This window comes from Carassius carassius, chromosome 18 (genome assembly GCF_963082965.1).
Source record: "Carassius carassius chromosome 18, fCarCar2.1, whole genome shotgun sequence".
Classification (NCBI taxonomy): Eukaryota; Metazoa; Chordata; class Actinopteri; order Cypriniformes; family Cyprinidae; genus Carassius; species Carassius carassius.
The window spans coordinates 5,660,001-5,675,294 of record NC_081772.1 but is presented as its reverse complement, the minus strand read 5'-3'; the positions used below and the strand labels follow the sequence as shown (position 1 = coordinate 5,675,294).

At 35.7% G+C, this 15,294-nt stretch overlaps 2 protein-coding genes across 3 annotated transcripts in view; one reads left to right on the top strand and one right to left on the bottom strand.

The window, feature by feature from the left end:
* The window catches only part of LOC132092202 (centrosomal protein of 85 kDa-like), a 60,461-nt gene extending 57,722 nt beyond the window's left edge, over positions 1–2,739 (top strand). For both annotated transcript variants that reach the window (XM_059498349.1, XM_059498348.1), the window contains exons 12-13: positions 1,337–1,496; positions 2,480–2,739. In XM_059498349.1, the coding sequence (XP_059354332.1) occupies positions 1,337–1,496; positions 2,480–2,643 (324 nt within the window). In that variant the 3' untranslated portion in view covers positions 2,644–2,739. The remainder of the gene's footprint in view (positions 1–1,336; positions 1,497–2,479) is intronic.
* An 11,066-nt stretch (positions 2,740–13,805) lies between these two features.
* The window catches only part of LOC132092197 (solute carrier family 35 member F1-like), an 87,188-nt gene continuing 85,699 nt past the window's right edge, over positions 13,806–15,294 (bottom strand). The window contains exon 8 of the mRNA XM_059498329.1: positions 13,806–14,866. Coding sequence (XP_059354312.1) covers positions 14,642–14,866 — 225 coding nt within the window. The 3' untranslated portion in view covers positions 13,806–14,641. The remainder of the gene's footprint in view (positions 14,867–15,294) is intronic.

Sequence of the window (15,294 nt, the reverse complement as noted above, 5' to 3'; positions counted from 1 at the left end):
GAGGGAGAGCAGAGAGCCGCAGTCATGCGTGATACAGCCGCATCACACCGCTGCCACAGAGAAACCAGATTATTAGCAGAGATGCTCTTACTTGCCTTCTCATGCGAAACCCGCCGAGTATTGTAAAGTTTGATTACCAAGTATACAAGATCCCATGTTAAGGATGCGTGTTTGGTTCCCTCGTCATACAGTTCACAACTGCTTTTAAAACCACAGAACCTGGAACCTTAAACAAGACGTATTTCATTTCCAAGCAGCTGTTACATAAGAGTAGTTTAACAAAACATTCCTAACATTTTTCGGTATGTTTATATTTTATAATGAATTAAACAAATCTCCATTGACAAATGGGTTTTTCTAGCATTTGTGTAAAGAACACAGAAAAGTCTGCGGTCGATAAGCATTTTATAGTCTTATGCTCACCAAGTCTACATTTATTCATATTTTAAAATACAGTAAAAAAAAAAATTACAGTAAAAATTTGTATTTTAATATATTCCATTTGAAAATATTTATTCATTTCGTCTTATTATATATACTGTATAAACATATGGTTTAATATTTTTGTGGAAACCATAATCTTTTTTTTCTGGATTCTGTAATACAAAAGTTCAAAAGAACAGCTTTTTTTAATAATATATATATATATATATATTGTAAAATTATAGTGTTTTTGCCAATTTAATGCATCCTTCATCCTGAATTATTGAAATATTAATTAAATTATCTTACCTACTGTAGTTTTAGCAGCACAGCACATTCTCAATATTTTTTTTCATATTTTGTAATTCTGTTTGGCTGTGAATTAGATATTAAGATATAAAAATTCTGGGCATCCCTAGTCAATTCATTACTTTTAGTATTATTCATATTTAAACTTAATTTCATATTTTAGTTGTCTTTTCACATTCTCTCTCTAAACTTTTGAACAGTGGTGCAGTAGTAGTGAAATCAGCATGTGATTTCAGATGTAGCGTTTGTGTTATTCTTTGATTTACATTTTTTAGTTTTTGTAACGTAGTTAGTGTCTTTTGGTTGTGAATGTAATTAATAGGCTTTTAGGAAATTTGACAAGCTTTGGCAATATGATTTGTTTCAAAAATCACACTGCAGTGTAAAATGCTGCAATAACACATTCTTTGTGTCCGTAATAGCATTTGAAGGTGAAAATAACCATTCTCTCAAATCTCCAGTGGCAAATGTGACAAACCGGGGCTTCTTTGTACTTCCACAATTTAAAATTAAACTCTGAACGTTCACTTGAAAGGCTCTGTCCTGGTTCACCCTGCTGCGAGTGTGTAAAAGGGTTTTTCTTTCTGTATTTTTATCTCCACAGAACCAAAGACAGGCAGACGAGGAGACGCTGAATGTGAGCCCCGGGCCCCTGTTGAAGGAGATGTCCTTGTGTCTGCTGGATCTGAAGGGCCTGTGCAGTGTCCTCACACAGAGAGCTCAAGGCAAAGAGCCCAACCTGGCCCTGCTGCTTGGCATCAAATGTAAACACTCATGCATAACATAGAAAACTCTTGCCTTTGCAACACATCATCTTTTTAAAGTAGTCTCTAATATTCTCTGTTTATTTGCATTATTAGTAAACTTGTTTGACTTTAGATAAAATATTATACAAATTATAATTCTGTGCATCTCTAGTCTCTCGAAAATTTATATTGCACTTTTAGTATTATTAATTAATTAATGCATTATTACTCATTTCAATTAAATATTGTAGTGCTCACTTCATATCTAAATGTTTTTTCTTTTGGTTTAAATGTTGCAAGTCGAATTATACATCACAACATTAAAATGTACAGTTTGAAAAACTGATATTGCTTTAAGATTTGCGTAAGATTACATTCAGCAGTGTTTTTAAATTATTGGTGTAAATTAGAACAGTGAAGACATCTTATTATTTATAACTAAAGATTTATACTTTAAATTAATGCTGTTCTTTTAAACTTTCTATTCATCAAAAATTCTATTCATTCAAAAGTTTCCACAAAAATATTAATAATTGATACGTTTTTTTAAGAAGCAGATCAGCATATCAGAATGATTTCTGAAGGATCATGTGACTCTGAAGACTGGAGTAATGATGCTGAAAATTCAGCTTTGATCACTGGAATAAAATACATTCAAATAGGAAACAATTGTAATTGTTTCATTATTATATATTTATGATTACATGAATGTAGCCTTGATGAGCACATGAGATTTCTTTCAAAAACATTACACAATCTTACTAACCTCAGACTTTTGGACAGCAAGTATCATCATAATTTTAATGAATGTTTAATTAGTTTGACTTCTCCCATTTAGCTTTGCTAATATAATGTGAAACATGATGTGTGACATTAACATTTTCATAATTAAGAATAAATGCACTTTATAATTGCAGCACCAGATAAAGTACCCATATAAAGTCATATATCAGCCAATAGAAAGAAAATTTCCATTTGTGACACACATTTTTTTTCCCCAGCTATGAGCTGCTCGGCGGAGGAGAGCGAGAAGCCGCTGATGGAGGACGGCTTGCGGGCCAAGCTGGTGGAGGTGTGCCAGCTGAGGAAAGACATTGACGAGCTGAGGACGCTCATCTCAGACCGTTACGCACAGGACATGGGTGAAAACTGTGTGACGCAATGAGGCTTCCATTTCCAGCTCGTCAGGACAGACGGCGCTCTCAGAGCTCATAAAGGGAAAATAAAGTCAACCTGATGCAAACAAACAAGGTCTTTCTGACTACTAAAGGTTTGACCAAGCTGTGAATCCAGTTTACAAGGACCTCTTTACAAGTTTCTTGTTTTTTCTTGTGGACATTGAATTTAAGGCGTTTGAATGTTTTCATGTATTTATTGAGACTGTTTGAGGTTGAGTTCCTCACACTGTTCCTGTCAGTCGTCTTTGAGCAACTGGTGTCCTAAAGTGCCTTGTGTTCCTGTTTGTGTACCTCCAAACTTCATGGATGTCAGTGGTTTTTTTATTTTACCCAAAGAAGCTTATCCGTTCTTTACCCAACAGCTACAGGTCGCAGGTCGACCCTCTACATCGAAAAAAAAAAACGGGAGAAACAGCAGCATTTGAAAGGTCCTTCATCTCCAACATCCTGCACCTCATCTGAGTTTTTGGTTTGTCGTCTTTTTTGCAGTTTAGTTTATTTGAAGTTCCAAAGAAGCTAACAATGTTCCATTTCAGAATTAATGACAGCAGAGGAATCCAGGTTAATCTATTCAGGACACCGATTAACTATTTTTAATTAGAATAAAATATGAGCTGCTTTTTTTAATGCTGCGGCACAGTTCAGTTCAGAGCAAGTTGCACAGGTTGAGTTCCAAAGGCAGACAGGAAACGGAATGTTCTGCACCTTCTGTTACTTCCTAACACGCTTATGACATTTTATATACTCCAGATAATACATATACAGGTCCTTCTCAAAAAATTTGCATATTGTCATAAAGTTCATTATTTTCCATAATGTAATGGTAAAAATTAAACTTTCATATATTTTAGAATCATTGCACACCAACTGAAATATTTCAGGTCTTTTATTGTTTTAATACTGATGATTTTGGCATACAGCTCATGAAAACCCAAAATGCCTGTCTCAAAAAATTAGCATATTTCATCCGACCAATAAAAGAAAAGTGTTTTTAATACAAAAAAAATCAACCTTCAAATAATTATGTTCAGTTATGCACTCAATACTTGGTCAGGAATCCTTTTGCAGAAATGACTGCTTCAATGCGGCGTGGCATGGAGGCAATCAGCCTGTGGCACTGCTGAGGTGTTATGGAGGCCCAGGATGCTTCGATAGCGGCCTTAAGCTCATCCAGAGTGTTGGGTCTTGCATCTCTCAACTTTCTCTTCACAATATCCCACAGATTCTCTATGGGGTTCAGGTCAGGAGAGTTGGCAGGCCAATTGAGCACAGTAATACCATGGTCAGTAAACCATTTACCAGTGGTTTTGGCACCTGTACCCATTTCCTGCACACGCCTGTGCACGGTGGCTCTGGATGTTTCTACTCCAGACTCAGTCCACTGCTTCTGCAGGTCCCCCAAGGTATGGAATCGGTCTTTCTCCACAATCTTCCTCAGGGTCCAGTCACCTCTTCTCATTGTGCAGCGTTTTTTGCCACACTTTTTCCTTCCCACAGACTTCCCACTGAGGTGCCTTGATACAGCACTCTGGGAACAGCCTATTTGTTCAGAAATTTCTTTCTGTGTCTTACCCTCTCGCTTGAGGGTGTCAATGATGGCCTTCTGGACAGCAGTCTTACCCATGATTGCGGTTTTGAGTAATGAACCAGGCTGGGAGTTTTTAAAAGCCTCAGGAATCTTTTGCAGGTGTTTAGAGTTAATTAGTTGATTCAGATGATTAGGTTAATAGCTCGTTTAGAGAACCTTTTCATGATATGCTAATTTTTTGAGATAGGAATTTTGGGTTTTCATGAGCTGTATGCCAAAATCATCAGTATTAAAACAATAAAAGACCGGAAATATTTCAGTTGGTGTGCAATGAATCTAAAATATATGAAAGTTTAATTTTTATCATTACATTATGGAAAATAATGAACTTTATCACAATATGCTAATTTTTTGAGAAGGACCTGTATTCCTTGTTAAATTTAGGAATATGGATGAAATCAATGCAAAACTTGTGCACTCAGGTATTTTAATAGTTTCTTTTATTCGTTGTTCTTGACCTGAATGGTTTGCAGTCATGTCAAGGTTTGCAGCGATGCAGTCATGTCAAGCTTTGCGTACATATTTGCACCAAGGTGACGAATGTTTAAGATATTTACAGTACAAGCGTCTATATAGTGCTTATTTATTGTGACTGTACTCCCATTGTATTTAAAGTATATTAAGCATGTTTTGAATTTAAAATGGAGGTTTTGTCATTATGTGCTCATAATACCTTGTGTTCGTGCTTAGGTTTAGAATTTATTTTTATTTAAAGAAGGTAATAGATTAAGGTAAATAATTAGATGTATGCTGCGCTATGCAACCTTCTCACGTTAACCAGCATTTATCTTCAGATATGTAATATTATTCTGTGCCTTTACAAATCTATGCAGCAGAACCACAGGATGAAATCGAAGGGTATTTTCCATAACTGGCAAAGTCATGAAGTTTATTTCATAAAGGTGCAGATGAGCTAAGCCATATTCACAAGCAATGCATATTTATTCTCAGGCAGAGAGCTGCTCATAACCTGATGGAGAATGTATGTGGTGCTGTACAGTGTGATCGCTGCTAGCGTGCCGACTTGTGTATATATGAATAGAAAAGAAATGTGCACTGATTGACATGACCCACTCACTGCGCACTGAAAGCCACTGGTTGGTTTGAATTTCTCATCAGTCTTTGAATTATTAAGCTTTTCATTTTCCAGCTAGATTTTACAAATGCCAAAGGTCTATTTATGTACAAAGTATTAACTATTTTTCCATTTTGTAAACTGCTTTTAATTTGTACAAATGTCAAATAAAGTATTTTTCTACATTGGTTTCTTTAATATTTTTGCTAATAATAAAACTTAGAAAAATTGGTTTTATTAACTCAATATACAGTAGGTTTTACACTCAAATGTAAGTTTTTTTTTTTTTACAATTGTATAAGTGAAATGGTCAAAAGAATGGTTTAAAAAAAAAAGTACTGTCAGTTAAAACACCAAAGGTTTGGCCGAGTGTATGAGGTCTAGGCCGCAGGCCCTTGACTGACCTGAAGAGTGTTGAGATGGCTGAGACTGGCCCGAGCGGACTGCAGCAGCATTCCCTTCAGCGCCTCCAGTTAGAGCCCCTGCCCAGAGTTCAGGTACAGCCACACGAGTCGACTGAGCTTCGCCGTCAGACAGTGCCCGTGTAAACTCACTGTTTAAACAAAACACACATCAAGGCTATGAAGGTGACCATCAGAAAACAAACAAATCTTAAGTTATTCATTTATTCTTTTAAATTGCCAGTTCAGATTCAATATGTAGACAGCAAGGTGACCGATATACACAATACACAATTTAAAAAGGTAAAAAATTTGCACAATTGCAAAAAAAAAAAAAATACGCACATAAATCTTAAAATGCCACAGCATGAAAATAAAATGCAATAAGTATTTTTCCCCCATGCTATGGTATTTCTATATAATTCTATATTATTTTATTAAATGTTTTTTTTTTTTTTTATAAAGGAAAAAGTAAGTTATTGTTATTTCATTTTATATATTAACAATCTAAATTCTTTTTTTAACAATTGGGTCATTTAAAAAAATTGTGCAAGTCATTTCCTTTTATTACATTGCATTAGTCGATCACAAATTGGACAAAATTTGCAATTATTAAAACAGGCATCTACATGAAACTTGTAAGATGATTTGATATGAGAGATCCTTTAATACAAGTTCCATGGACGTTGTGTGGTCCTGACTTCTCACAGAGGACTGGATCAACACCAACACAGACAAAAATCTGCTGAATAAAAATAGAACTTGACAAGTAGGATTTAATAAGACAGCATCAGCTAAAAACAAGATGTTAATGAGAGGATCTAATAAGAGCAGAAATACACTAAACGCAGCAAAAGACTAGACCTGAGGGTCTCAGAAGACTACAAAGCATTGGCAAAGCTTACAAATTGAATATGAAGGATTAATCACAATATAAGCCACTGAGGAACTGGATTACGTACAGTTGTTCTGCAGTCATTAGATCGATTCAGGCTCTTTCACATGTTAGCTGAACCCACCTTGAGAGATCTTGGTGTCAAACTCCAGCAGTGTGTAGAGCGATTCAGGCAGCAACTGTCTTGTCCAGCCGCTCTCCTCCAGGTAAATCCAATCCCAGATCAGCCTCTTTCTACACAAGAAACCTTGCACATGATCCAGGTATACCGTATTACCAGACACCAGATAAAGCCTTTAAAAAATAAATAACATAAAAAAAACAAAAACAAAAAAACATATGCATGAGCTGGAAAACCATCATCAAAGCAGCTACACAACGCAAGACAAGTCTAATATTTGTTCTTTTCAATAGCTTGGGAAATAAGACAACCTTTAATAATAGGCCACCATGAGAATTAAAAACCAAAAACAATGTAATCGCTTTTGGGGGGAAAATAATTTTTCCAAGCACTTCTGAACAACGAGGCATTCATCTTCACAGCCTCTTGAGATTTGCTCCTGTATAATGACTGTTACAGCTTCAAACAAAACACCCAGGAAGAAAAAACACTTAAGAAAACTCAATTTGTGTGCAGCTAACATGCAAACACACACTCAGACACACAGCTCCTCTATTGTGGATTTTTGTGGAAACTTAAAACCAGCCAAGAAGGACTGATGGTTTGAACGCTAATGACCAATTAGACAACGAAATCAGATAGCAGAGGGAAGTGCTACACTACATAACTACAAACATTTTACTTGCACAAAAAAAAATCTAATTAAAACTAATAATAGTTAAAAAAAATAAATAAATAAAAGCATAAGGGCCATAACATTAATTTTTTTCTAAAAATAAAATGTACAGTGCCATTGCATGAAAATACAAAAAAAAAAAAAAAAAAACCTTGATTTTAAAATGCCATAGCATGAATGTTTAATTGTCCAGTATAAGAATCACAAAAAAAACATTTCTTCAAGTGAGCACTTTCCCACTTCAGTCACTCACACATATGCTAATGTAAGATGATCGCCCTCAAGGAACATCCCACTTAACTCTACTCTTTTCTGATGCTGTGGGATCAGGCAGACTTTAGAGTGGAGTTCAGTGCATGCTCTTTGAGATCAGTCGCCATACACTTCAAAAGATATCATCGATAACTGGCTGCAGTTCTCAGGCCGTAAGTTACTGCAGGTTATTTGTTTGAAGCTGCCAGTGGTGCTCGCATCTCCACCCAGTGCACTCTCCAGGCTTCAAAACCCAGTCTGAAAGCCAACCACTGCTAAAGCTCAACGCTTTCACCGCTAGTTTTTAATGGAAACAACAGCAATCTGAGTAATAGAGCAACATTTTACAGCCTGAAAATAGTTGGGGAACGCTAAAAGCAAAGCTGCTATGTGTACCAGCAAATACGGGTATGACTAATCTAACAGAATTGTGACAGAGCCTCATTTAAGAAAAATGTTGCATCAGTTCAGATTCATCAAATAAGCTTTAGAAAGCAGTTGTTTTGTGCACAATGAGCTGAAGACTATAATCGCCATAAATATGAGCACGGCACAAAATTAGGCTGCTTAAATTTGTTTGTTTTGTAAAATAGTTTATTTTAATATAAATAATTAATATAAAGTTATCTTTATTATACAATTAAGCTAAATACATTTTTAAAGATAAATAAAAAGTTAAGAAAATTTATGTTTTTTTTGTAATTTGGAGTAAAATAATTAAACATTAGCTCAATATAGGATTATCTTTATTTATTTAAATACAAACTAAGTTTGAGTTAAATTTTTTGCTAAAATTAAAAAAAGACTATTAAATAAAATATTTTTATACTTCTTGCTAGATTTTATTAATCTAAAATAAATAAAAAATAAATCTTAAATTAAGCCAACATTATTTTAGATTAAGAAAAATTGTTAGATTTTAGTTTGTATTTAAATACATAATTCAATGTACGGCTCTTGTTATTTTAGATAAAATATTACGCTTTTAACTTTTAAATGCCACATTTTTAAATGTTAATGCATAATGTCAGCATAAATGCAAGTTTTTTAAAAATTAAACATTTTCTTTGTATTTAAATATATAAATGAAATTAAGCTCACATGTAAAATAAATGTTTAATTATTGAATTAAATAAACTAGTTATTCTGTATCCGTTGGGAGACTGAGAAAATGAGACAGACAGTAATCGAACAGACTCAAGCAGGACTGACTGACTTCTAGTAGGGGAGTGTCTCAATCATTTTACAGTTGACATAATTTGCAGCTGTCTCCTCCAGTGTACAGACACAGGTCATCTGGACTTGGGCTTCCTGCCAGAAGCGCTCGTGCTCTATGAGTGTATCCTGCATCTCCCGTCTCAGCAGAAGATACACACTCTCCAGTGTGTCTTCATAAACCTGCCAATGACACATCACTCCATCAGCAAGCAATATTCTACCTGCCCTTGCTCCTGAAAAAGTGCATGCGTAAGGGAACAGGACCAAATTTGCATATTAAACAAACAAAATTCTAATAAAAATCATGTAAAATCACCACACAAAGGGCTGTCCCATTAGCATTTCAAATAACTGAAAAAAATCTGATATCCCAGTTAAAGTAAAACAATAAATGCTAATATCAAGCATGCAGGTTATTCAGAGCACGTACATGAAAACCATTAAACCAAACAGATTACATTAACTTTTGTTGAAAAATAAAAAGGACATTTACTTTTCTGTGTCCTTGGATGGTCACATGTGTTATAAAACCATATATAATGGCAGGAGAGTCTGTATGTTCAGACGTGCGATGTAATTGACTGGGACATGCACCGATACGTCTATAATTCATTTAGGAAGCCATTAGATAGGAGCGTCTGCTCACGCCGTGACCTGTGAAATCATTTTCCCTGGCTAATGAAATTCAGAAGATGAGCACTGCTGGAATATTTAAGATCACGTCCTCTCAGGGACTTATTTGGTTTTTTTTTAGATGGGGACAAGAGATATCAGTTGGAACAGAACAGGGAACAATCATGTGTGAAGAAAAGTTAGTCCCTGGAAAGACAGCATGTTCAAATTTATTTTTTCAAACATCACACCTGGGAGAGAGGACTTCATGTCAATGGTAAACAATTTTTTTTATATTTATCAGCATCCTGCATGTATTCCATAGACATACGTTTCTATGCTTCAGTCGGCCCCAGTCGCGTCCCAGGATCCAGGCCATGAGAGACTCGTGAAGAAGTAGTTTCCGACAGTCTGATTCCTGATGGAAAGGAACAAGTGGAATCAGAACATGAGATGATACTCCAAGAGACTGGAACAGCAACATTTGATGTGCAGACGGTTTTCCTGCCAAAAGACTAGTACAATCATAGTTCCTCAAGAAAGATGCACGACACAAGACCGGCGAAGACACAAAACACAATCAAATACAGCAGGTTTTGCTGGACTCTTCAAGGGTTTGCAGATCAAGCCAATTCTCCAACAGAGGCTGACCAATAATAGATTTTGCAAATGTCAGTAACAAAGGTGGGGGGGGGGGTGTAGCAGCTTTACAAAAGCATAAAAAGGAATTAAAAAATAAATAAACAAAACATGCTATTATAACAGCTAAATTAAGATTGACAAAATACAGGCTTTTAAAAATAAAACCGCTAAAATAACAAAAACACATTATAGCGCTAAAAATAATAATACAAAATAATATTAAACATTATATTAAAATAAACAGCTAAAATAAAAAATGCGCTATTAAAGCAAATTATAATAAAGTAGCTAATTATGTAACAGCATGCATTGTTTGTTATACAAAATACATACTATTAAAAGGTATTCATCATCTTTAAATTATTTAACCAAATAACTTATCGAGGCTCTCCTCTCCCGGGGCCAGTCGGCCTCTCCAGTAGTCTTTGGTGAGGGGTGCAGGGAGGCCAGGTACCTCACATCACACAGGGTTTCACCCCACGTGGCCACCTTCCTCTTGCTGTGCTTCTTCCGCTGCAGGAAGATAGATCGCAGCTGCTTGTTGTATGGAGTCTGCTTGAAACAACCAATATGTGAAGAGCCACTGGAACCTGCACTGGACGTACTAATGGTACATGGTCTCCAGCTATGTGTGCTCTAAAATCACCAATAACATGGTTGTCAATAGCAACAATACTACAGATCGAAAGCTAATAGGCAGAAACATCTCATATGGAAGAAACACTGCAATCAAATATGGATATACAATCATAAATAAATCTGCACAATTACACCTTACAGAAGGAACTCAAACTTCTGGTAGAAGTTTTGAAAGACCTTTAGATCACTACTGACAAGGATCCACTACATCCTATTCAAAGCTAACAGCTCATAGACAGTAAAAGAAATGGACACAGCGACCCCATTGGATTCAACGGAGACAAGTGAAGTCAATTAGAAGCACGCACTTCCTGGGGGTCGGGCGTACTGCGCAGACTCAAACTGAGCTTGATGACGTAGATGTCACGTGAGCAACCTGTCTGACAATCGTAAGTCTTCTAATAGCTGTGCCAAGAGAAATCTGAATCACCCACCGAATCTTCAAGAGAAGGCGAGCGTGAACAGGAATAATTTTGGTAAGTATTCTGATTAATTATCTCCCTTGACTTCATGCCTCCACGTCTCCCCGATAGCCTCATAGACGGTAAAAGATTGCCTGCGAGCTGTCCATATGGTAATTTCTCTACTGTGCGACAGAAAGTAGCAGGTTATGACGCAATCGTAGCCTACAAGGTAATGGAGCCTTTTATACATTTTTGTGATTCTTTAGAAATAATTAATGGACAAATGGAGTCTTTAAACGCCTCAGATGTAAACTTATTCGCTGTCAAAGTGATGCCAAAATGATTGGGAGTCAATGGAATGCTAACAGCAGGTGGGGGTCTGCTAGCCAATGGCGGTGCCCAGGGCTGCTTCAATAAAATATGAAACCCTGCCCCCCGTAACAGCTAGGCCTATAGAACATGGGCCTTTTACAAACACACACACACACGAGTATTAAAAGAAACAGGAAATGCCAGGTGAGGCTGAACTGAAGGTGAACTAGAAACTTTCACATCAAGGGTCCATCACAGCAGTTTAAAGTGACTCACCAGTGCGATAAATTGGATTACTACATCTTTTAAAAAAAAATCCCATTACTTTTAGAGGGGGAAAGGAAATGAATACAGTAAAAACATAAAAAGGTCAACCAGACCAATGAAAGCACCCAGACATCCGCGTGCCCTGTTTTTCTTTCTTTTTTTTTTCTTTTTTTTTTTAAGATGACAATACAGTACAGGTGAAGTGAGCCAACCATAATCTTGTTTGCCATTTTTCTGAGTTTAAATGCAACGCAAAAGTGCCAGAGAACAAATTGCAGTTGACTGGATTCACTCCAGCACATACAGACTGTTAAAGGTGATATATTGCATAATATATTATATTCTTTTGGTAATATTTAATCACAGTATTAACAACATTGGTTTTTATTTGGCAATTAAGCTTCCTAAAGAGCAATCTAGCAAACAAATTTGACCAGCGACACTACCATGATGCTTCAATGCAAGATGATACAGCATGGTGAGCGTGATTTCACAAAGTACAACATGTTCCTGCATCAACATCCTTGTTGATCCTGGAACAACATTCCAATCAACCAATCAGATTTGAGATAACTTTTTAGGAAATATCTGTTTTAGGGTTAAAATCAGGGTTAGGTGCTTCTACGCCCTTGATAATCAGCTATCATTTCCAACTGATTTAAGGAATAAATTATAGGTATTGGGATTTTGTGCATCTTGAATGAGACTCGATGCAGCAGCGATGAACGACTCCCACGGGTCTATGAACGAATCAGGCATCTCGCTCTCAAATATGAATTAAAAATTTAAATGGATGCATTTAGCAGACACTTATCCAAAACGACTTACAGTGCATTCAGGCTAACATTTTTTACCTAACCTGATTATCTGACAGAACATTCAACTACATTGGAGACACACATACAATGACCCAAGGACGTTGTTGAAATTCTTAAAATGTATGAGATATTATAAATGTTTTTTTTTATTTTCTCTATAACTTGCTCAGCGTCATGCCCAGCGGATAGGCTGGATGCATGACTCAACTAACGTGATTCACTTTTAGTACAATATTCACTATTCTACACCGACTCGCTTAGGTATGCACCATGCATAAAGAGCGAATTTAATAATTCCAAGCTCCCAGCTCGCGCTGAGGTCTGCCATACCTGTACTGGTGTCACCTCGCTGTTTGCAGCCACCTCTCAGGTGTTAAAGGTTAGGATGAAACCACCTGACATGAATCTCTAGTTGCTCATGAATATAAATGAGGTTACAACGACGTTGCATGGCAAAATATCTGCTTAAACTAATTAACATTCACACGACAAGCGTTTGATTCGCCAAGCCAATCGGGTGGGTAGCCATTCTTGTAACATTACGTAATAAATATTCATAAGTTAAGCACTTCGTTTCCCAACAGCCATGACAAAATAATGCATGTATTATTTTCAGTGTTTCTAATGCTAATTTATTCTAAGCTCTGTCTTGAAAATATTACATTTACTGCGTTAGAGGTGAATTTTTCTTTTGATGTTTCTGTTGTCCTGCACCTGAAGTTCTCCATGGGGTCAATATAATATTTTTGTCTATTGTAGGGATTTTTTTATGCTTTTAGTAGCATCTTTTACTGAACCTCAAGTTGTTCTAAACATGTATGAGTTTCTTTCTTCTGTTGAGCACAAAAGAAGATATCTAAAAGAATGTGAGAAAACAAAGTTGATGGTATCCTTTGATTTCCATGGAAGTTAATGGCTACCGTCAACTGATTGGATACCATTTTTACAATTTCTGTGTGTTCATATAGGTTTGGAGATACATGAGAGTGGGTATGATGACAAAATTTACATTTTTAGTTGAACTATCCTTTTAAATTGTAGTTTACACCATTACGTTATCAATGCTTTGCAATGTCAAATACACTTTTCCCAGTCCATTCATGTTTTTTTAGTTTAAGACAAATATACTTTATTTTAAGCAAGTCAGACACATTAAGAATTTCCAATATTTAAATGACAACTTGAGAATGAAAAAATTAAATTAAATAAAACTCAACAAAATTCAGATATCGGTTCAGAATAGCTTTACATGTATTGTATTGGATTTTATCCAGACAAGATGATAAACTGCTTTTAAAACAAAGACAAGTGCAGTAAAATAGTTTACAAGTTTACAATCAATTGCTATTACACAGACTTTTATATTTAATACAAATGCATGTTCCCTTTTTCTTGGCATAATTGAAACAAAATATGACAAATATAAAAAATGTATATGGTATAACAGTTAAAGAAAGGTGTAAAATCCCCCCCGTATTTCAGACTGACAAATTGAAATATTTATAATTTTGAGCAGATAATACAATATGCAATAATGACATGACGTCCAGTACTGATGACACTGTTTTTGAGTCATGATTTCTCATTGGCTAATGTAACCCACAGTAACATTACATGGCAAGGCACTGGCTCAAATCAGCATTGTAAAACTCAGAATGAAGTTTTGCAGAGATGTCGACAGATAGATCTCATTTAAAATGTACAATATTCATGAAATTGTAGTGAAACAGACCACGTCAAGCTTTCAAATACAGTGAACCCTTTGTGCTCGTATAAGAAAATAAAACATTCACAATTGAGCACTTGGACAAAACAGTCAGCACGAATCCTTCTAAACACTTAATTTGCCGTGGGGAAAGAGGCAATGAGGTGAAATCATCTCTATACATGATGGATCTGATATCTCAGATATACAGAAGTCGCTGCTACCTATTGACAGTTCGTGATCACAGTGTACTTGTTTGCTACGTGGTTGATTACATCATTCAGTGATCATTATCATTTGTTTTTCTACAGACAGTTTGGCCGGGCAGTGGATGATTGGTTTTGAGAGACCACGCCCCCTTCAGGCTACTCTTACGCGAGGCTCCTCCTCTATTTCCTGACCCAGGCTCGTATAGGTCACTGAAGGCTCCAGGGGCCCCATGGTGGCCGTGTCTGTGATAGCGTTTCCCGTGTTGCGGAACTGTTTATAAACGCGAGGATCTTGTGCCACGTAGGTAGAGGAGGATGAGTAGAAGACCAGTCCCAGGATGATGATGAAGAAGGACAGCAGGTAAAGCCCTGAAAACTGAAGATAGACAAACAACATAATGAACTAATGTGTCTGAATAATTTAAGGTTTAGAGTTTAGAGTTTAATTTTTTTCTAAGTGAAAACACTGTTTTAAACTGTGAATTATTTAATACTTCTAACTAGAACACTTCGAATCATAATTTACTTTACTTTTAAACAGACCACGCATTTAAAATGGTAAATCATGATTTATTAATTTTATCTAGAACACATATTTAAAAATGTTAAACGATTTATTCATTTTTAAATAAAACACTAATTTAAAACCTCATATAATAATTTATGAATTCTAAATAAAACACCAATTTAAAACTTCAAATCATCATTTAATACTAAAGAGTTAAAACTGTAAATCATAATGTATTATCTCCAAAATCATAATTTACCACTTTAAATTGTGATTTATTCTAAATAGAACACTGT